Source organism: Convolutriloba macropyga, unplaced genomic scaffold (genome assembly GCF_964194025.1).
Source record: "Convolutriloba macropyga unplaced genomic scaffold, txConMacr16.3 SCAFFOLD_3320, whole genome shotgun sequence".
NCBI classification, from domain to species: Eukaryota; Metazoa; Xenacoelomorpha; order Acoela; family Convolutidae; genus Convolutriloba; species Convolutriloba macropyga.
The window spans coordinates 1-22377 of NW_027449919.1; the positions used below are offsets into that span (position 1 = coordinate 1).

The following is a 22377-nucleotide window of genomic DNA, read 5'->3' on the forward strand; positions in this document are numbered from 1 at the left end:
CAACGTGTCGAATTCGCCTCTGATCCAAGAAGTCGGTCCAACTGGTAGCTACGACGTACAGGCCCTCTGTCAGACGGTGCGGCCTTCAGGCACCAGCAGAGGTGATTCCGACGGTCCAACGCAGCGGTCACGAAAGATTTGGGAGTGGTAAAGCTCTGCTTTGGGCGAGAAAACGGTGGGAACCACCGATACAGTGCAAAAGGCTGATGGTCGCCGCCAAGAGTTTGCGCGCTCTGCTGCCAGCGTTCGCTGTGGAACAAGCTTGAATTCGGATAAATTTGACCTGGAGGCTCGGCCCGCGCGCCGAACCGGCAAAATTGGTGTCCCATTCAGCGTGCCGTCTGCCAAGTACCGTAGGTACTAGCTAGGTACCTAGGATACAAATTATAATCCTTTCCCGGGGGTGAACAAAAAAAAGAGATAAATGATAATCCTTTGTTATCTAGTCTTTATATATATATACGTACGGCATACTCGGCAGTATCTTACATTCTGTCCGAATTTCCGACCGGCGAATTCTCGGAGTAGACGGCAGTCGGCAGAGCGATTTCAAAATTTATATGACGTGACCGTCGTGCTGACCCGCCGATCAAAGGCTGGCCGGCGCCATCACTCGCCCTAGGGCCCCAAGTAGGGTCGTGGTAGGGTAGGGCACCCCTACCTACAGTCTACCCGCTACAGGACTCTCTCCAGTCTCCAGTAGAGGTATTGTACGAGCAGGAGAGTAGGCTACCATGTAAGAGATATCTCCTACCTGTAGTCTGTACCGCAGTGTAGATCACATGCAGGCCGCGGCCGTGCAGCTGCAGCCTGCAGAGTGCAGGCGCCAGGCAGCACCGCAGCATGTAGTGAGGGGATGGTTACAGGGGGGGCGGGGCACAGCGGCTAGGGTCAGGGGAACGGGACCGTACTAATATTAGTACATGTAGTACTGTAGTGCTCGTACTATATCGCTATAAACTAGACAGAAATCGCAGGAAATCAGCAAAATATTAAAGATATTCGCAGCTGTACTAGTACCTACCGAATTAAAATTGCGCATCGCGTACAGTACGAGTAATACATTTATACTGGTACTCGTACCCCAGATTTGAAGTGGCCACACGTGCTACTAGGGAGACCTCTCAGGCCTCTCTTCATCACTGGTTTAGCTGAACGCAGACACCTCACCCTTTGCTCACAGCGCTGCTCACATGGATGGCTATTCTTACCTATCGCTACCCACGCTCAGATGACAGTCATCAGTCCCACTACATTGCAGGCTCCAAAAGCTTTCAGACTCTGCACACCAAGATGCATTGTGAGGACATTGATTTCCTGTCATTCTGATGTGCACCTGGATGATTAAGTCCCAGTAGGCCAGGGTCCGGCCTCCCTTGTGCTGTCCTTGAGTCAATGCAAGTTCAGAAGCACTCCGCAAGAAATGCATTTCAAGGATAAGATAGAAAGGCACATGGGTCAAGGACACGCCCCCCCCCTCCCCCCCCCCCCCCCCCCCCCCCCGGGCACCCCCTCTTCAAAGGCTAGAGGCAACCACTACCCCCGACACCCCATTGCAAGGCCACGAGGAGTTACATGTTCTAGATCAGGCCACGTGCAGCTGCTCGGAGTTGTGGAGCTCCCACACGCCTCCTGAACATAACCTACACAATCACCCCGGAAACTTGATGCCTGGCAGGGGCCAGAGGCTAGACATGTGAAACAAATCCTTTGCATAGAACGAGGAGTAGTAGGGAGTGGTACCTCCAAAGACTATACCGGAAGAGAATGCTTCGTGATCCACCGGCAGTTCGCATCTCAGTGTTTAGGGTGCCACCGCTAGGCGCTCAGTGTTTCTTACAAAGATGATTGGCAAAGCACCCGGAGCAGGATGGGGCTGGGGTGTTGAGACCGGGTGTCGCGTTCGGCCTGGTCCCATTAACTGTTCACCCGATTCTAACAAATTGCTCGCAGTGCTGCTCGATCAATTTCCTGGAGGCGCCCATCAGCTCCAGAACTCAGTGGCCTTGCCTGTTTTTGCAATCTTCTCCTTTACAGGTCTCTGGATCCACATTTCCCTTCACGACAACTTTCTTCTCCTCAAGGTTAATGTCATAAGACTCCACCCCTGTGATGTGTACAGTCAAACGGGGGTTTCAGAAGGCCCATCCACTTTTACACATGAAGGCAGGGGTGACAATGCATCCCCGTGTGTGTGTGGGTGGGTGGGTGGGTGGGTGGTGGGGGTGGTTGGACGATCAAACCGAGTTAGAAGAAGACAAGCCGCAAACCCAAAAGCTCACTAGAGAAATAGCCGGATGCAAAGGAAGAGAGATCAAATGGAGCCGAACGACGGATTGAGACACATAAGGACACTGAACCATGGCCGAGCAATACAGATCAGGAAGGAATCACAACAAACAGGATCTAGGGCCAGTGCACATGCCATTACCATCCATTTTCTTTATAATACGCTCCACTGCGCCAGTGCAGCCGGAGCACATCATGTCAACTTTCAGAACAACCTAGACCATGTTGCAGCCAACAGACGTTTCAGAGTCAGGAATATTGGCAACACCTGCAATACTTCCACGAGCGTGGACGAAGGGCAGGTTATAGGGAAGGGCTGCCAACTGATTCCCGCCGAGCATGGGAGAGCTGATCAGGCAGAGACGTGGAAAAGAAGGAACATGACTCTGGAGAAACAGCCGCTACTATACAAACACTCAATAGATGTGTCCTTAACGCTATCCAGTGTGGTGGCAGGGAAGTTGCCGATCTGACCGGCCGCGGACTACAGGGACGCGCCAAAATGAGTGAACCGGGGCGGATTCACACCTCGGTCATTTCTCCTGCCTGCGGGCGTCTCAATGATGCGGGAAGTGGAAAATCTCGCAGAAACTAGGCGGCAACACAGGGCGGTTGCCGGTTTACCGTCACGGAAGAGATGTGCAGAAGGTGCAGGGTTGATTCTTCACAGGTCTTGCGCGTAATTGAGATATAGGAGACCACCGATAGGGGATATTGCTTCCGAGGGATATTTCGCTCTCTAGAGAGAGAGGTATCTCCTAGGTAGGGATACCGAGCGCTACGGTATGGAGTTTTATAGTTTTCATGTGTTTGCGGGGGTGGGAGGCCGGGCTGAGTGGGGTCCCGAGACGTTGCCTGGTACGCCTGGTTCTTACTTCTATGCCGAGCCAGGTATGGTAGGTAGGTACCTACCGATACCAAGTAAGTAACTACCGTAGGTAGAGTATCTTCGGTAGAGGCTCTGGGCCTACGGGTCACTAGTGGGGTACGAGTACGAGTACCCACACAGGCAGGCGCCGGCCGGTATACCCTATACGTACCTGCTACCCGTACGGCAGGTACCCTACCTACTCTGATTCCTACCTACTAGTCTAGTAGTAGGAGATACTCGCAACACGGATCGGCATTAGTTAGGCACATATAATATATGTACGAGTAGAAGCTTAACCTTCATGTAGTTTTACGCCCCGGGCTATTCGACTGACTGTAAGTAAACTCTGACTGGGCAGTGCCGCTCCGCTCCGGTGGCATATCGCTGTGTAAGGATATCTCCCTCCACTCGTAGGGCTATGGGACACCTACCCTACGAGTATACGGTGGAAGGGTGGCCGGGTGGGGTCTGGCGAAAGACCACCGGAATGTGGCACATCGGGGGGTTGTAATAGTTTGGCATGTGAACTCACCCCTTGCGCAGCTGGCAACGAGACGTTGCCGAGCTTTCCATCCATATCGCTAGAAACTTCATGTAAATGAAAATTCACCCTAATGAGAACGTCTTGTCGTGAGACTCGATAGCTATTGGGTGTCCATAGGCTGGCCACTGCGCCTCGAAAGTAGCCACGACGGCCCCGGCAGTCTGTTCTCCAGGGCCCGCCAAGGTGTGTTGCCTGGCGCATTACCGCCTGGCCCTGGACGAGTAGGAGGCCCGGAGCCGAAGCTTTTTGGGCTTACCGCAACCATCAGTCAGCGGGAATCCGTCGCCGACAGTCATGGGCGACCTTGATGAGCTGCTGTCCGAGCTGAACGCCATCGATAGGGGGGACTACGGCCGGTCATCAAGCGCTAAAGGCATCCCGCCCCCTAGCAACAGCACCTCGCAGCCTGCCTTGCCTAGGCACAGTTCCTTGTCATCTCCCAGAATCCAACCAGGTCAACAACAGCCCAAGAGCCAACTAGATGATTTGCTGGATGAGCTCAAATGTATAGACAGCAAGCCACCGGAGCGCCCTCCAAGGCAGCCTACGCAGCCACAGGGAAGTGGAGGCAGTGCAGCTGGCCGATCTTCAAGCTCTGCCACGGGCCCTAAGCTGAAATCCAAGTGCACGGCCGTGCTTTTGGGGCCAGCTGAAATTGCCAGAGGCCGCTTCCCGGGAGGTGGAGCGCCGGTGTGCTGTGATCAGCTGCGGTGCACACGCTGCGATTTCAAAGTATTGCACTTCAGAGATGCCGAGTGGTTCGGTGATGCTGACTACATGTTCTTCCGGAACTGCTACCCCGACACGGAGAAGCTGGGAGAAAAGTTGAAGCGGAGACCTGGAAGCTGCTGTTATGCCTGCCAATGTCAATGGATAAGCTGTACAGACATTGTCAAAGTGGATTTCTCAAGCGAGCTCCGTTGGGTCTGTGGCGGTCACGTACACCGCCAGTGACCTCTTGCCTAGGTGACGTATCAATTCTCAATTCAGATGATCCTGTCATTTGCGCGCATTCATTATCTGGACCTGGAAATCTTCACACGAAATAAACGTGCGCCGGATGAGGCACACTAGTATTACGACACAATAACATAACATTTATCATCCGCTCACAACAACATGTGAATATGTCAAACTATTGCGCACTGGAATGCCCACGTCTCACAGTCATGGCAACCCTCGCAACTGTCCGGTGCATCAATGATTGCGCATAGCATGGATGGCTCTCATGACGGTATGGCGTAGCTGTTGGCCTCTCAACTTCCACTGCACTTGCAATGTATGCAAACTACATCGCAGCCTGTGAAGCTTCCACACATGCACAAGCATCACCGTCATATGCACACCTGGCCTGGTGCAGCGCCGCAGCGCATGACAGTCCCCCAGCTTGAACCCCGCCCACATCAAGGCCTAGTCCTTTCTAACCCATGACTGGATACGGGAGTCTTATGCCATGCTAAGATCCCAACAGTGGGGAGAAAAGGCAATTGCAGCGACGCATTTCCTTTTCCTTCAGCGCTTCAGGCGCGGGGATCCATATATGTTGAATACTAATTCCTCATATGGGAATCCAGTGGACAGGACCCGTTTGGATCGTGCTACCTAGGAAATGCTAAGGTTCGGGCGGCGCCAATGCCCACACAGCAGAGCTTGCAACAGGTCATGAGATTTGGCTCGACCGATTAGCACTCCTGTAGGACACAGTGTATAACCCTGTGACTGTCTGATCATGCCCTGATGAGATACCAACATATACCAAGAGAGTAGGCAGCCGTAGAGTAACCAGAGAGAGATGGCCGACCTTGTGCTGGTGTCGGTGGGGATGACAATGCGCCCCGGCAACAAATCACCGAGAGAGGGATGTGGCTTGTGGCACCATCACTGGCGAAGAGGATCCTTGCACGACAGGAGTCCGCATTCTACACCGCAGATCAATGGACTACACACAGACACAGACACACACACAGACACACAGACACACAGACACACACACACACACACACACACACACACCACAGCCTCAGACGAGACAAAAAAACTGTCTGGCCCCAGGTATGTGTTGGTGAAGCAACGCTAGGCAGGCACCCGGACTGGCCACAGACAAATACATGACAACCAGCAACGGCTCCCCTTCTCCTGTCCATTTCCCCACGTTTCCCAGTGTGCGCTTGAGCTTTGGCTTTCTGTCGTTATCAGCTCATGTTCCTTCAACAACAGGGCCCTTTGGCGAGCTCCACTTCGTCACATGGACCACAGATGAGGGCCAGAATGCTGTCATGGTAGGTCCTGCCTGACTGCCATGCAGATCCCATCTTGAGGTCGCATGAGCATGCCGCAGCCAGCCACTGCGTAGCATAGTGAGGAAGTAACGTACAGCCATACGCCCCGTAGACATGCCTGAGGAGGCGTGTCTTGCATCCAAAGCCGATTTCATTCCGGCCGGAGGCAAAGCCTAGATATCACGACATACATATCATTCCCAACTCCCATTGGTGGGAAGATGGCAGATGCGGATCCACACAGCACTCTTGCAAGCGCCGGTCCCATGTCGTGTCGTCAATCTGAACTTCTCTCGGGTCGAAGAAAACAGAAACACCGCACCAATGTCCTTGCCATTCCATCCCCCTCCCCTGCTGAGCCCCTAAGAAGAGCCCAGTCCCTTGTCAAGCTGCCTGGGTGAAGGGCCAATGGATAGCCAGGGCAGGTGGCCACGCGATGGCCATCCTTGCATGGAGTCTCCGGACATGACAGAGCCATCTGGGCGCATTTCAACATCTGAGTAACCCTTCCCGGTGAAAACTGAAGACGAAGAGTCAGAGTTCTGCCGAATCAGCTGACTACGGTAGTGACAAAGCTGCAGAGCGCTTGGATGAGATATGGGCTCTGGTCGTTGCCACTCCAATGTGCCGTGGCTTCACGCAGCCAAGCACTCATAGGGTACACATACGTGCGCCGGCGCAGTAGAGTAGGAGGTTGGCAGCACCGTGCACTGAAAGCCGGCGTCACTGATTTCGACTGGCACCTCATCCTATAGGCACTGCCCCAAGCTGTGCCATGCAGCTACCCCCCCAGGTGCCCACATGTAGCTAATCCGCGGCCATTGTAAGGTTGAAGGGGGTGCAATGAGTTACCAGGTTGTGCTCACGGCCCAGCAACACCCCTGCCCCGTTTCTAAGAGCAAGCCTACAGACAGCGATCAAAAGCCCAGAAAGTTTTTCTTTTCAGGCTCTGGGAGGGCCTCCTTGGCTGTCATCAGGTGCCCCCTCACAGAGTCCACGGTAGCCCGTGGCAGGGCAGTCCGCTGGCCGTTTCTGAGATAGAAATCCGCGAGAATTCTGATGGACTCTGCATGAGCAACAACAGCTCGATTCATCAGGCAGTTTGAGCGTCGGTCGAGAAGGCAGGCAGGCAGACAAGCACATGCGCCTAGCACCACCTTTCCCCACCCCGCTGTCGTCCCCGTGCCTGTTCCGTGAATCCCATCCGATACCATCCCATCCCATCCCATCCCATCCCCACCCCATCCCACCCCAACGATTCCTCATTCATTGGTTAGCCCTGTCCTTGCACCTGCCTTGATCCGCCTCGCAGCTCCGTCGCTATTCCCTCCCTCCCTTCTGTATGTCCACCAATCCCAGATATCTACAGCTCCACCACAGCTACGCTAGTGGTAAGAAGTCGAGTTGACAAGTAGCACCCAAATCTCAGCCATAGTTGGGATGAGAGAGAGAGAGAGAGAGAGAGAGAGAGAGAGCAAATGGGAGTAGCAAGGCTGCTGGCGGAATGCGGATGCAGAATGAACTGAGAGCAGAGTGTGGACCTGTGATTTCATCATGCGATGTTTCACCGACAACCCGGCGGTCGTCCTTCCACCTTGACATAAACTCCCGGACCAACGGCTTAGCGTTGTCTGCCACCTTCCGGACCTAAAGAACGGACAGAGCGATATGCATGGAGATGAGTAAGGACGTGGGCAAGGAGGGGCCAGGCTGCTCATCGGTGCAAATGGGTGAACAGCCTGTGAGCTCGCAGCACCTCGAACTCTCCAGCGCCAGCGTCCTGCACGTCCAAGCTCTCCAGGACGGCATCCACAAGCTTGGGAGCCAACTTCAGATAGTCTGTCCAGTAGATGTCGGGTGCACGTTGGGTGGTGAGAGGCCGGGCATGAGGAGACGGACCAGGTGCTGGAGATGAAGGTGGAGCACAGGATGACAGGGAGAGCTGCTGGCGCAAGAAACCATCCATGCAGATCACAGTGATAGAAAAGGTGACTGGAAAGAGGCAGACAGACATAAGGCTGGTCTGAGTGACTAGGAGCTGAGGGGATGGACAGACAAAAAGGTGGTCGGATGGCGGCAGTAGAGCACAACAGCCAGCAATTCTCTTGTCGCAAATCATCCGAGTAATTGATACAGAGCCACACCTGGCAGATGCTGCTGCGCGCAAGTGGCACAATGGCCGAGTGAATTAGGCTGCAGATGTAGTGCAACAGGCATGCAAGAAGCAACTGTTCATGAAGCTGGTTTGCCCACCCTTTGGCAATGTGCTAGCGCTAGCGTCCTCTGCAAACGTGTTGGCAGGCCAAGCCAGGTCGGCCGTGATCACACTGGAGGCTACAAGCTGCAGCAGGTTCCGCCTATGCAGACTGCAGGGCTCGGTATCTCCTGAAGGGACAATTTGAAACGGCAGAGCCGGGGAAAGGGGGGGGGGGGGGGGTTCAGGGGCCTCCGATTCCCCACCGCAGCTCTCACCTCCACGAGTTCACACACACAAGCGATGGTGACTAAAGAGGAGGATTCAGACATGCTGGTTTATTGCGCAGTAAGCCGACTAGTGCCGTCGAATGTTGCGTGGGTTCCAGAACGTTGTATCCAAAGAGCACACCTTTGCTGTCGCTGTCGCACCGGGGCCCGAGGTGATGGCAGGCGCGAGGCACGCGTCGGCTTCGGCGCGCAGTTTGAAGGGTGCGGCGCACGGTTGTGGGGCCCAGAGTTCTCGCGGCGGACATGGACAGCGACATGATGAAGACTGTATGCTAGAAACGTATATAATTTCGATTATGTCTTTCGAAGCTAGGGCAGTGCAGGCTGGGCAGTATACGTTGCCTCTTACTTGCATATTGCCCCACAAACACAGAGGGTGATGGGGTGGCCGGCGATCAACCGGCCTCTGATCATATCGCCGATTGCCAGCACGGACGGCCGCGCCGGAGAAAATCCCCCCCCCCCCCCCCCCCCCCTTCCCGCCGGCGCCGCCCTGCCCCTGGCTGGACCCCAAAAAGGAGAGAAATCCTCGATCGCGATATTCCTGTTTTCCCTGGAAATGTTCAAGATACAGGTAGCTGCTAGAGATACCTTCTCCCGGGGGTGGAAAAAATCAGCGATTCTGAAGCTGTCGAATGGTCGGAGCGATAGCGATACATGTAGCGATACCTTCTCCCGGGGGTGAAAACAAAACATGTAACGATACTGTACGAGTACATGTACAGTACAGTAATAGTAGGCACGTAGGTACTAGGTACCCTACCTACTAGGTACCCTACCTACCATTTAGCGTTAGGCGCTACAGTAGGCGCCAGGCGCCAGGCGGACGTCAATGAACTAGTCTAGCCTAGACTCTAGCTACCCTACCTGAACTGTGTATAATAATAGCCGGTACCCTAGCTAGTAGCTAGCTGCGGATATATATATATTTAAAGTCTGGGTACTGTAGTAGGGATACGAGAGAACAGTGTACTCGTACTCGTACGTGAAGTACTTGAGCATATTTAAAAGATTCCCCAGGTTCCCCCTGGTTCCCCTTTGAAATTGTCACGCAATTAGAAAATGATTTGCGCCCGACTGTGCATTATAATAGGAAATTAGTAGTGACATATTTTCAAGAATTATTGATTCAACCTGATTCAACAAACATGCAGCTCTCTACAGCAGTAATTACAGCAGTAATTACAGCAGTATCGGCCCCATACCAAAGGACCAGATCAGGACCAGACTACAATACTGGTATTTCCACTACGTACGAGCAGCGTACGAGTAGTCCCTACGAGTACTACTATATTTAGTACTAGCTAGACTTGCTCTGGTAGCGATAGGTAACCCTAACTCTAAAGTTTTTCTATCACCTGCTGGCCGGCCGGAGCGTCGCAACTCGTAAGTCGTACGAGTAGGTGTGCCAGCGACAACCGACTGCGGTTGAGGATCGAGATGTATCGATAGGTGCTGGATGGTATTAGCGATGTTCCAGTGCCTATGGTCGTAAGGTGGCTGCTCCTTTAACATACAATCTGTTTAAGGTGCAGGTGCTCGCAGGCTGCCTCCTGCTGCTACGAGTAGGGCCTGACCGGCTGCAGTCAGTGCTTGCCAGCCCGAGCTGCAAGCGTGTCTGAGGTATGGGGGCCCCTGCCTACGACAGGTGACCACCATAGCTCGTGGGAAGAGCAGAAAGGCTTACCTGGCAATTGTACCACTTCTGCGTCGCACTGGTGCTGGAAGCTGTGTGCCACACACCTGACCATCTGTCCTCCTCTGCGGTGAGGAGCAAGCAGAGGCAGAATCTTTGCGGTACTGTACCACCTCGGGAGAGTCAGTTTGGAGCAGGACATCTGGGCAGCTGCTGGGTAGAGCTCTCTCTGTCTTTTGGCCTGTCTCTATCTGTCGCTCTCTCCCACTCCTCCCCTCCCTGTCTCTCTCCCCCCCCGCCCCCCCTCTGTCCTCGTCCCCAAGACCGTATTAACAGGTGGATGGCGTGGCATGGTGCGGACGACGATGGCTTATGGCTCTGCCGGCTCGGACTGCCTGTTTTGCCTTCCCACAGGCTCAGATCCAGAATATCCAACTGGGCGTCAGGACTTCACAACAGTTCAGACCTGCAGCAGCACTCCATTTGCACCGAGCCGGCATAACAAGAGCTGCAGTGGGCTGTCATAACCGGGCAGTGTCAAGTCCCATTCTGGGGCGATCCATGCAAGTGCTTTGTACCATCTTCTGTGGCCTAGCGGTGCTGACATCCGCGCTGACACCGAGGGTAGCAAACCCGGGGGTGCAGCCGGGCGGGCAGGCCTTCCACCGGCGTACCGGCCGACAGATTGTGCTTCGGAGGAGCGCAACCGGCCGAGTCCCACATCTCGTATTTGTACCACAATGTGGACTTGGTGACCGGCTGCTTGTGATATCGCGCGCTCTGGACCTATCCCGGCGCTTGGAGAACGGCAAGGTAGGCGATGCCTCCCTGAGACACGCCTTGCCAGGAGACAACAGTGTTTGTGCTTACCCGCACCTCCTGTCCCTCGATATGTCTTGGTCTCCTTTCCTACGCAGTCCCCTGCCTGCCTCATTGACCATGACCCTCTCTCTCTCTTTCCCTCCCCTCCCCTCCCTTCCCTCACGTACTCGCTTGCTCCCAGCTCGATGGCACGGTGGCACACAGGGCACGTGCCTGGCAGTCTCACAACGCTTTGTCTTGCTGCGAGAGCCATTCGATGTTCGGAGAGCGCACCCTGAGCCTATAGTGCCACGTCTACAGCATCCGTCATCCACACAGACATGCACAGGATATCTGAAACAACACTTGCACCCTCATCTCATCAGCTGCACCTTCTGCCTCCCTAGGTGCACATCAACTGGTACCCGGCAGACAATGTTTGCCCTCCCGCGGCTATCCCTCGCCTTTGACATGTCAACGCTGCCTTCTTCGCTGCTCCCGGTAAAGCTTCACAACTGGACGGTGCCGCGAGTCTACGGCTCGTGCTTGCCGGCTGCACACTGCGTCCACAAGATCCGGACGCTGTTCCCGGGTCCGCTACAGGCGTCACCTGGAGGGGCCTTGCAGCGCCCTCATGCGTTCCTCACGCCCTCCAATGCCAATCGTGCGGTTTCCATCTTCGTAGAGTGTGCGTATGGAGACCATTCTCTATATGGAAACGTGGAAAACTTCCCGAGGCTCAGCCATGGGCTGCACAACCTCGCGCCATCCCGTGACGTCATTCAGGCTGTCCTTCGGGTAAACACTTTCTGCGGTCCCTGCGTTTCACTCCTCTCGCGCTCTGGTTGTTGGCTGACAAGTGAACTATGTTTCTGCTGCATCCACCGAACCTGCTGTGTCCTTGGATGTGCAATCCGCTCCCTACAGTCCTGTCCCATACTTACGCCTTTCGAGGGAGTGGCTCGAAAGGCCACGTGGCTCCGATCTGTCCCCTCATCCATCAGCTCGTTGGTTTTCCTTTGTGTCTCGTCACTGTTTTTTTTTTTGGCGTGGGGCGAGGGGGGGAGGGGACCTTCTGATCTTCCTGCCCCCCCCCCCCCCCCCCCCCCCCACCGCGCGTGGTTTTTGACCGACTAAGCCTCTGCAGTGTCCCTCACATTTGGCAGGAGGAGATGGCACTGGGGCTGGGTCCATCCGCCGCAATCGGTGGCCAGGGAGCGTCACGGGTTGGGCTGCACATCCGCGGCAAGGACAAGGTGGCATGTCTGGGTGCGGAAACCATGGCAAACATCTGGGAAGCTCTCATAGGCCTCCTCGTCAACGCTGTGAGGGATAGGTGCGCTACCTGGAGCCCCTTCCCGCAGCCTCCCCCTGCTAGGCCAACAGCTGTAGCGGCGGTCAGTAGCCTGCAGAACTGACACTGCAATGTCTTCTGACTTCCCTCATTTCTCCCTCCCACACTGTGCCCTGACTCCCCCCGTACCGCACCTTCCTGAGTTGGGCACTACGGAGTGTGGGGCTGGCCGCGCGGCATGGGCAGAACTGACATCCCGCTCTGGGCTCTGCGCTATGCATGCGCTCAACAGCCCAGACACTGTGTTTTTCCTGTCAACCGACGAGGCATTGGTAGCATTTCAGCTGGAGAAGGATCTCACTCGAGGGCTAGCAGACGCCGGTGTTACTCCGAGCACCGGCACACTCATCCGGACGCGATCTGACGTGCAGCGGAGCCGACACAGTCAGGTAGGCTGCAGATGGGCGGTCTCGCTGCATGGGCATTGCTTGTGAGGCTCATGGCCGTGACAGTCCTCTTGCCCCGCAGGAGGGTATGCTCGATGCCGTGGTGGACTGGTTTCTGCTTGCTGGCTCGAGATCGATCATTGGCAATGTGCAGAGCTCATTCGGCTACTCGGCCTCAGCTCGCAATGGCATCCGCTACACCGTGGCGTACCCGCATACCCGGCTGTGCAACATGTGACGGCAGCCGCTGGGAGGCCATGTGGATGCTCGGGTGACCAAGGTCATCAGTCCTCATCAATCGTCTGGTTGTGGTGAAATTTGGGTAGGCACGCACCTCACAGCTGGAGCAGCAATGGAAGGCAGGTCGGAAGTCTGTTGTGCCACCACGGCCAAGGAAGATACACTGCCCGGCCAGGTAGGGAAATGCTTTGAGAACACAGTTCAGCCCGCCAGCCTATCCTCTGGGTAGAGAGCGCAAGCTTACAGCTCTATGTGCCAGGCACCCGGCAACTGTACCCTCTAGGTTTTTGGGGTGCTTCAGTCACCGTTTTTGTGTTTGCCGGGTGTGAAGCACAGTAGGTTCCGTCTTTACTGCTGTTCTGCTTAGAGCGTGTCCGTCCATGCTGCAGCAGTCTCTCTCGATGCTGTTGACTCGGCTCCGAAGAAAGTAGGCGTGTTCTGGCATAGCCTCGCGCTTGACTGCAGCTCTATGCACAGCACCGTCGTCCACGCTGCTGCAGTCTCTTTTGATGCAGTGGACCGGGCTTCGGCTGCGGAGGAAGTAATTATGTTTTTCCGGCGTAGGTTCTCTCCTTCCCGCTGTTCCCCTCAGGCAATCGTCGTCAATGCCACAGCGGTCTCTTTCGATGTGGTCCACTGGGCTGTGGCTGCGGAGGGAATCGTGTGTATCCGACGTAGGTTCCCTCTTTATTGGTGTTCTGTTAAGAGCATCGTCATCCATGCTACGGCAGTCTCTTTTGATGTGGTCCACTGGGCTGTGGCTGCGAAGGGAATAACTGTGTCCATCTGGCGTAGGTTCTCTCCTTGCTGCTGTTCTCTCCAGGGCGATGTCGCCAACACTGCAGCAGCAGGCTGTCGCTGTGCAGTCGACTCGAATTTGGCTGCGAAGGAAATAATTGTGTGTGTCTGATGTGCGCTCTCTCTTGACTGCTGGTCTTTTCAGGATGTCATCGTCAACGCTCAAGCAGTCTATCGCTGCGTAGTCGACTCGCATTTGGCTGCGAAGGAAACAGTTGTGTGTGTCTGACGTGCGCTCTCTCTTGACTGCTCTTATCTTCAGGGAGCCATCGTCCATATCGTAGCGGTCCATTGTGGTGTAGTCATCTGCACTTTGGCTTCCACGGAAATATTTGTGTGTGTCTGGGGCGCGCTCTCTCTTGACTGCTGTTCTCTTCAGGGAGTCGCCCTCCATGCTGTCGCAGTTCGTCTCGGTGCAGTCGGCTAGGCTTTGGCTGTGTCGGGAATCACTGTGTGTACCTGACGTAGCTTCTCTCTTGACTGCTGTTCTGTTCAGCTCGTCATCGTCCATGCGGCAACAGTCTCTTTCAATTGAATCGACTGGGGTTGGGCTGCTAAGTGAATGACTGCGTGTGTCTGCTTGTGATCTCTTCATGTCGTCTTGCACCATCCTCCGGATGTCCCTTACCACCTTCTTCTTCAAGAGCCGGGCACTCGCCAGCCTCTTGCTGCCCACAGCTGCTTTGGGGAAGACCGGCTTTGTGGTGGCGTGCGTGACCTTATCCGTGCGGCACCACAGAATGCACATGGAGGGTGTCTCGATCACCACCCCCAGCCCCGGCAGCACAAACTCATTGCTGTCCCGGAGACATCGAGCCCCGCATGGACTCCAGTCTGCAAACCGAATCACGGAGCCAAATTCGTCCAGTTTGTCCTGGGGTAGACATAAATGCCCGTCAAGCAATCTCTCAGACAGACCCCGCCGGCAGCAGGAGATTGGGCATGCCAGGGTTCAACGACTCACTTGGTGGGGCGCGGCAAAGTAGTTCTCGCCGACGGACAACGTGCACCACAAGCTGCCACCCATAAAGACGGGCCTCCATCCTGCGGCCAACCCGCACCAGTGTCGGAATGTCTTCCACTGAGGCTGCCATTGCCTGCCCAAAGCAGGCAATGAACATTGGCGATTTCCTGTTAGCCACGCACAACTGATTGCAAGCCCGGTGTCGGAAGTCCGACGAGCCCAAACTCTCGTACAAACTCGCACGGATTGCTGGAGTTCTGGATGGCAGCCCTTGCTCCCACCCGTCAAGACAAAAATGCCAGCACCAGACACTCACAGGCTGCGCATCTGAACAACGTGTAGAGAGACTGTGGGGTCGCAGCCTACCTGGGACATCGCAGGGAGGCTCTTCTCAAACCACTGCCAGTCAGCGTTAACGAACTCAAGCTCCACCTGTGCAGCCGGCAGTAGCCATGGGGTTTAGCCCCCGAAGGAAATGAGAGCAATGGCAACACTAAATGCTGCAAGAGCTGCGCTCCGCCGACTGGAAATGGATTTGAAAGGGTGGTCTGTGAAGGTACACAGTAGCCTCATGGTGCCACTGCCCAGGCAGCCTGCCAAGACTGGCCACAAGGCGCCGCGTGGAGCGGTTGCGCCTCCCTTGACATGTGCGAACGAGGGCTGTGTGTGTGTGTGTGTGTGTGTGTGTGTGTGTACGCGCGCATTGCTTCTGTAAATCTCTTCACGTCGAGAAGAGGCGTGCCACACGACAGCAGAGTGGTTTCCCAGAGTCACGTCATATCCCTTACTTTGGTGAGCTGGGGCTGACTGCAGTGGGGATGGTGTCCACACCTCCATTGCTTCTTCCCTGTCGTCCGCAGTGTATCCCTCTTCGTTGGAGCTAAGCTTCCACAGTCCAGGGACGTGGCCAGGACGGCCGTTGCCGGGGCGGTGGGTCAATCCCGCCATGCTGAGCTTATTCCATCCTGGGTGTTGCTGCAGACAGCGTTCAGTCAGAAGAACACAGATCACGTATTCGGCAACACAAGAGCTTGAAAGCGTCTGGCCAATACCAATACGCACGAAAGGTCAAACAGTCGAATTGAATGCACATAGTCTGGGGTACGAAGCGTCGTGGCTTGCCTTTGGCCCGGAGGTGCCGTCAGCGTGTGTCGTATGACCAGACCTGATCAATCCCTTGCAAACTCGAGATAAATTCTGGCAAAGGGTGCAGGGTGAGCCAGAGGGGACACGCGAGTCATGTCAAGGCTCTCTCATGACCTCTGTGTAGTTTGATGGGCACACAGAATCCGATCCACAGCGTTCAACTTGGGTCAGGGCAGTCCACATGTCACAGCCAAGCCACACTTGTGTGGAAGCAGTCAATTAGCGGCGCCAAGGGGGGCTGCACCGCAAGGGATGAGCTGTGGCCAGCTTCGTGAGCAGTGTTGCAGAAGTCCACCAGGCAGGCCACGAAGCCGCCCTGCCCAATCCCCTGGCGCTGACGCTCGAGATCATCCAGGGACACAGAGCCTGCATGTCCATGAGACAGTCGCTTTGCATGCTTGCCCTCATGGGCTGAAGAGTCTGCACCCTTCACAGGGTGGCTGATGTACTTTAACAGACTCAGACCCAGAAATTGTGCAAAGTGCAAGGTCACTTTCGCTCAGTCTCAGTCTGCTTCCCACAATACCTCACCTGCAGCCAAGGTTTTCCGCCACCACTTGAACATGGCTGTCGGCTCCTCAATGACCAGGCAAATCTCCTGCAATCGGCGCACAAAAGTTTCACCTCTGCATGGGGATGGGACGGCGGTGGTGGACCTTCACTGCCGTCACAGGCCTGACCTGTTTCTTGCGTTGACTGTGTCAGACATAGCTGAATCAGATCAAGACTGTTGGGCAGCTGTTGGGGGCGCAAATGTGACACCAGCACGGCCTATGTCGCAATTACCGAGCGGTACATGCTGGGCATCAGGACCGCCATTCCCAAACCCTCCATTTTCAGAAATCATCGTTGGATGGCAGCCCAGAAAGGAAGGAAGGTTCAAGAAATGCGCGTGAAATGGCAGCTGGATCGGAGATGGGACCGACAGAGCAGACAGGAGAGGTGATGGGTCTACCGGAGGATGGGAGGGACGCTCTAGCCACACTCAAGTCCCGAGCTGTTCTGCAGAGCAGACGTTCTATTGCCGGCGTAGGATGGCGTACCCACCTCACAGCTTTTAACGCGGGTCCAGACCCCAGTCCTCACTTTCTCTGTCAGCATCTGGCGACCAATTGGCTTCGGTGGAACTCGGTGGTCCATACAATTCCCCTGCTGTTGGCCGGAAGACATCGCCCATTGCTAAACACACCTCGAAGCCATGTGCTACAGATCAACATTCCGTGCCACACAATGAGGAATCGGCAATGTGTCAGCTGGTAGGACGCCCTGGGGTGAAGCCCAGCTAAGGCCTCACCGTTGTCACAATCACGCTGCAAACGGGGCCCATTGGTTCAACTTCAAATTGCTGCAACACAGCATCTTTTAGCCGTTTGTCCTGCAGTCGAATCCAGTTGCTGCAGCGCGGTTCACACATGCCGTTCCTCAGAAACAGGCCAGAGGATGCATCTCAAAACCGCAAGTTCAGGGGTCCATGCCGAAATTATGCACTACCGGTCCCTCTTGTTCTCACAGCGCCACCCTGCGAGTGCTAGCCTCTGCAATTCAGCTACAAGTCTGGCCTTGACATCTTGCTCTAGCTATGGAACCTGCTTTCCCACCCTTGCATGATATCATTCATTGTATTGCAGAAATTGATGCAGACGGAGGTTCCTGTTGACAACCCCCCGAATGCTTTCCAGGATCAACTCTCACACAGATTTCGTACGTGCGCGGACGGAATTTATCCCTAATAGACAGGGTATGGCACCGAAAATATTGTCAGAACAGAACAAGTGCAACACGTTTTTCGAGCTAATCACGATATGAGGGCGTGGGCCAGTACGATCGCATGTCCTTGGAAGACTCGAAGATTCTGTGCCAACTCGACTGTCTCGCAGTTGTGAATGTTTTCGTGGCGCCGAGACCGTCACACTTCATCTGCTCTCTTTGCAGTTGCGGAACTACACTTGCTCTGGTTTGTGTGCGCTTGAATTTCGCACTGGCGCGTCTGTCGACAGGAATGGTCCTGGTTGGTGAACACCCAGGAAGCGAAACTGAATTCAAACATGCAGGTTACAACTTACAATTCAGTTCGAATAGCTCACTACCTACTCTACAGTACCTATCTTGTCAACCTACTCCGACACTGGATACTGTCAGGCACAGAGACAGCCCAGATCTGCACACAGAAAAGGTCTTACAAAGTCTGCACTAGGGCACTAGGGTATCACTAGGGTATGAGCCGAGGACAGGTCTGTACAGTCTGTACAGCTCTCCCCCCCCCCTAAGGGAAGGCTCAGACCCGGGGGAAACCAGGACCAACTAGAGAGGCATGATGCAGGTTGCTACACCCGAGAGGTGTCTTAGCAAGCCTACTAGAGCTGCTAGGGAGTATAGGACTGCCGCTAGAGTCTAAAATACTGTAAACCGCTGAGAACAGGCCTCAGGGTCTGTGGTTCCGTCTATAGTCAAGTGGTAGGAACGCGGACTCACCGTGTGACACGGGAGGGTCCCGATGTAAAAGATAGACCTAATGTGTGCTTCTATGTGAATAATTCTAGTCAAAACAAAGTGTAATGGACAGAAAAATTCTAAAACGCTGACACTCCTGGCATCGCGGTCGTCCAGGCCTGTGCTGTACTGTAGAAATGCTGCTGTGATGCTGCTGTCGAAAACGCCCGAAATCTCAAAAACAGAGGGAATGAACAGGCACAGCCTGTTTATACCTCTGAACAGGCGGAGCAGAGAAGGCGCCAGGCCAGTGAACCGTCGCAGGTAGGGTATGGAACCCTACTGCAGGGTCTGCTGGGGGCCAGGCTGAACTGGGATCTGACAGCTGTCAGGCACAGAGACAGCCCAGATCTGCACACAGAAAAGGCCCGGAGACGGATCGGAGGTAGCCGTAGGACACTCGGGAGAGAGTAGTCATCCGCACGAGGGAAGTGGGAAAGCAAAGCGCGGGCATGATGAATGCCGCAAGCTCCGCGGACGCTGTGAATGCTTGGACGCTGCAGACGCTGTAGACGTAGACTAAGCGGTAGAAGCGGAAACGTAGAACAAGTAGAAAAAATCTGAAGTTGTAGGCTGAGGAAGACGGGACGGCGGTAGTATACATGCCGTGCCAACGCTCGGGTGCGAGACGTTGGTGTGATGGGCAAAGCGGTAAGGGACGACCCGGTCGGCGCGAACGCTCCATTGAGGCGCCGGCTTGCCCGGACGGGAAGGGGCCGATTGGATGAAGACGTTGCCTTGGGACGTGACTCGTAGAACTTTGAAGGGGCCTTGCATCTTGGGACGTAAGCCTTGAGGGTTACGGGCGGTGATGAGGACATAGTCATCGGGACGAACTTCGTAGACGGGCGGGACATGCCGTTGTTGGAGCAAGCGATGGTGCCGAAGACGGTGACCGGCTTGCGCTCGCATGAGGCTATGACGCGCTCGGCTGTGGAGAGAGGCGCGATGATCGGCCGAAGACTCCACATGCCGGAGGATGGCGGTAGAATCCGGGGGATCGATGGCGTAGACGGGTTGAAGCACCGCATCTAGATTGGGAGTGAATTGTAAGATGTCCGCGACGGCGGCGGATATGATCCGATCCGACTTGATGTCAAAACCAGAAATTCTGCCCGACCTGGAACCGGAGGCAGAAATTCCATCGGGGAAACCCGTGATGACGGATACGTAGGCGGCGAGGAGAGCCGGGCTAAGCGGGGGAATGGCGGGATCGCCAATGCCTAGCGCCATCTGCATCGGTGAGACGCCGGTGGCGGAATGGACATGCCGCATATACGCACCGCGCGCGAGCGGGAGCATGCGGGGCCATGACTCGAGATGAGTCCCGACTAAGCGTTGGAGCATGTGCTTAATCGTGCCGACTAGACGCTCCGCACCACCGTTAGCCGTCGGGTTGAACACGGCGGTAGTGATGTGAAGAATGCCGAGGGATTTGCAAAGGGCGGCAAAGGCGCCGAGGTTCTCCGTGCCGCAATCCGTGGTCTATTTGATCGGGCGGGGGTAACGGGAGATCCAATGCTCGTAGGCCGCGGAGGCCACGGCGGAAGCCGAATGCTCATATAGAATGGCAAACTCAGCCACCTTAGTGAAATAGTCCACCATGACTAAGATCCATGCCTTCCGAGCCGGGGGCGTAGAAGCGTGGGGATCCTTAGCCGGCTTGTCGGCAGATTTTGCAGATTTTGCAGATTTTTCAGTTTTCGCCTTCGCCGGGACGGACGGGCGCTCCGGTGGAAGTAGGAAGGGGCCGCACGAGTCCATAAGGATGTGTTGGAAGGGGCCGTAAAGATCAAAGGGCTGCGGGTCCATGAGCGGTGCGGCTAGGGACGTAGCGCGTTGGCAATTGTCGCATGACCGGGTGTAGTCTCGGACGTCGCGCCGGAGGTCGGGCCACCAAAAAGACTTGCGCATAGAATGGTAGAGCGACGCATGACCGGGATGGCCGGCGTGCTCATGATAGCACCGGACTAGGTCTAGTCGGTACTCTATAGGCGGGCATGTGACCCACGGGGCGTGCGCACCGCGGCGGTATTGCAACCAATGCGGGAGTAAGGGATGCCGGCGGTGGGTAGCCATCCGCTTCGCAACGCGCCGTTGCTCCGTCGGTGTCTCGGGCATGTCGCCGTCGAGAGCATCGAGAAGGGCGATGTCTTGATACGGGTCGGTGTCCGTATACCGGAGGGGAGTGTCCTTGTAGAATAACTCCGTGAGCCCGCTAATGCCGAGCGGGTCGCACGCCGGGCAAAAGAAATCACCGGACGGCGCCGTGGACCGGGGCGGAGTAAGGCATTGTAGATGACTCCACCGGTGGCAACCGGCACAAGCCACTCGGTGGAGGAACCAGACTGACCGGGATCGAAGGACAGGTCGAACAGGGACCGGTAGGGGACTCGACAGTGACGGAAAATGACGGAAAGGATGCTCAAGAGCAGCGAAAGACCAGAGGGGTGCAGACGCCTGAAAACTCAAGAACAGAAGGAATGAACAGGCACAGCCTGTTTATACCTCTGAACAGGCGGAGCAGAGAAGGCGCCAGGCCAGTGAACCGTCGCAGGTAGGGTATGGAACCCTACTGCAGGGTCTGCTGGGGGCCAGGCTGAACTGGGATCTGACAATACTTTGTGGCTACTACTCGTACTGTAATGAACCTTTCAGCTGTTGTGGGCTTGTGGCTAGCGAGAGAATCCTGGTAGGTTTGGTACCCTACCTACCCTACCTACTCGTAGCCACCCTCGTTAAAGTCGTACCTGCTCGTACCTGCAGGTACCTGCAGGTGGTCTAGCTAGGTAGAGGGTCATAAACAATAAAAACAAACATCGAGGAAACAGTGTTGTAGTGTCAGGGTCACAGACAGCCGGGCTGCACACATCAAAAGGTCGTACAAGGTCTGCACTAGGGAACTAGGGTATCGCTAGGGTATGAGCCGAGGTGAGGCCTGGTGAGGCCTGTACACCTGGTGTACAGCCTATACAGTCCCCCCCCCCCCCCCCTAAGGGAAGGCTCAGACCTAGGGAGACTAGAGACCACATAGAGAGACACACTGCAGGTTGATACACTCTGGGGAGTATCTAGAAAGCCTGCTAGAGCCGCTAGGGAGTGTAGAGACTGCCGCTAGAGCTGGTAATGCCCGTAACCGCTGGGCCAGGCCGCACAGACCGCCAGGGTCTGTTCCTGTCTATGTCAAGTGGCGGAGGATATAACGGATCACTGTAAGACTCGGGAGGGTCCCGATGTAAACAAATAGACCTAATGTGTGCTAGAGTGTAATGGATAGGAAAATTCTAAAACGCGGACGCTCCAGTGCATCGCTGTTGTCCAGGCATGTACTGTCATGACTGTTGTGCTAACGTCCAAAAAACGCTGAGAGCCCGTAAACCGGTGGAGGAACCAATCTGAACCGGGATCGATGGAGGAAACCAAGAAAGGGACCGATAGGTGACTGCAAACGGTCGGAAAATGACGAGAAAAGAGTGCCAGTGAGCAGCGAAAAGACCGATGGACGTGCAAACGCTGAGAAGCTCAAAGACAGAGGGGGTGAACAGACTATGTCTGTTTAAACCACCGAACACTCAGCAAGAGCTGGCACATCGGGGCCAGTCAACCGCCGGTAGGGTATGAAGCCCTAATTTAGGGTGTACTGGGGGCCATGGGGCGAGACAGGCGCTGACAAGTGACAGTACGAGTAGCGACTACAGTACGAGTACGAGTAGCGATATATCCGCGCGCCACTTGCCAGTTTATGTGGGATTTTGTGCCGACCGCTCGAAATTCGAAAATAGGGTATCTCCTACCCTAGGGTACCCTACCGGGCTACGACACATGCAATTCAACAGCATTGACTGACGTCTGACGGATGACTCTCAAGTCTCACAACTGATGACCAGTACCTATGTATCCCACATACTATAGAGTATTTATCTATGTGATCCATCACGAAGGCATAGAGAGTCTGTGGTCCGTGGATTGTGGAATAAGAAATATGAGTTATGACCACCTTTCCTCCCCGGAGGTAACAAAAGCAAGCATACTATTCTCCCCGGGGTGGAAAAAACAGTATGTAAATCATTATACTTCAGGCTAACTGAATGTAGC

At 55.2% G+C, this 22377-nt stretch overlaps 4 protein-coding genes across 5 annotated transcripts; 1 reads left to right on the top strand and 3 right to left on the bottom strand.

Moving 5' to 3' along the window:
• Positions 1 to 1819: 1819 nt before the first annotated feature.
• On the bottom strand, positions 1820 to 2948 carry LOC142355422 (uncharacterized). The gene is made up of 3 exons (XM_075407608.1): positions 2818 to 2948; positions 2432 to 2504; positions 1820 to 2107 (listed from the first exon to the last, which is right to left on the bottom strand). The coding sequence occupies exons 1-3, from the start codon at positions 2824 to 2826 to the stop codon at positions 1998 to 2000; spliced, it is 192 nt and encodes a 63-aa protein (XP_075263723.1). The 5' UTR covers positions 2827 to 2948; the 3' UTR covers positions 1820 to 1997.
• Positions 2949 to 6900: 3952 nt separating this feature from the next.
• Positions 6901 to 8799, bottom strand: LOC142355423 (uncharacterized). The gene is made up of 5 exons (XM_075407609.1): positions 8589 to 8799; positions 8237 to 8368; positions 7740 to 7822; positions 7525 to 7630; positions 6901 to 7049 (listed from the first exon to the last, which is right to left on the bottom strand). The coding sequence occupies exons 1-5, from the start codon at positions 8722 to 8724 to the stop codon at positions 6901 to 6903; spliced, it is 606 nt and encodes a 201-aa protein (XP_075263724.1). The 5' UTR covers positions 8725 to 8799.
• A 3334-nt stretch (positions 8800 to 12133) lies between these two features.
• Positions 12134 to 14171, top strand: LOC142355420 (uncharacterized). Of its 2 annotated transcripts, XR_012761203.1 has the most exons (4): positions 12134 to 12240; positions 12491 to 12647; positions 12727 to 13059; positions 13449 to 14171. XR_012761203.1 is itself a non-coding variant. In XM_075407607.1 (3 exons), exons 1-3 carry the CDS (start codon positions 12185 to 12187, stop codon positions 12880 to 12882), a joined length of 369 nt encoding a protein of 122 aa, XP_075263722.1. In that variant the 5' UTR covers positions 12134 to 12184; the 3' UTR covers positions 12883 to 14171. The 2 variants fall into 2 exon arrangements, 1 of the variants encoding a protein (XP_075263722.1); XM_075407607.1 differs by having other exon boundaries at positions 12727 to 14171.
• A 2098-nt stretch (positions 14172 to 16269) lies between these two features.
• On the bottom strand, positions 16270 to 17709 carry LOC142355424 (uncharacterized). The gene is made up of 4 exons (XM_075407610.1): positions 17615 to 17709; positions 17087 to 17186; positions 16840 to 16944; positions 16270 to 16390 (listed from the first exon to the last, which is right to left on the bottom strand). Exons 1-4 carry the CDS (start codon positions 17707 to 17709, stop codon positions 16298 to 16300), a joined length of 393 nt encoding a protein of 130 aa, XP_075263725.1. The 3' UTR covers positions 16270 to 16297.
• Positions 17710 to 22377: the final 4668 nt, after the last annotated feature.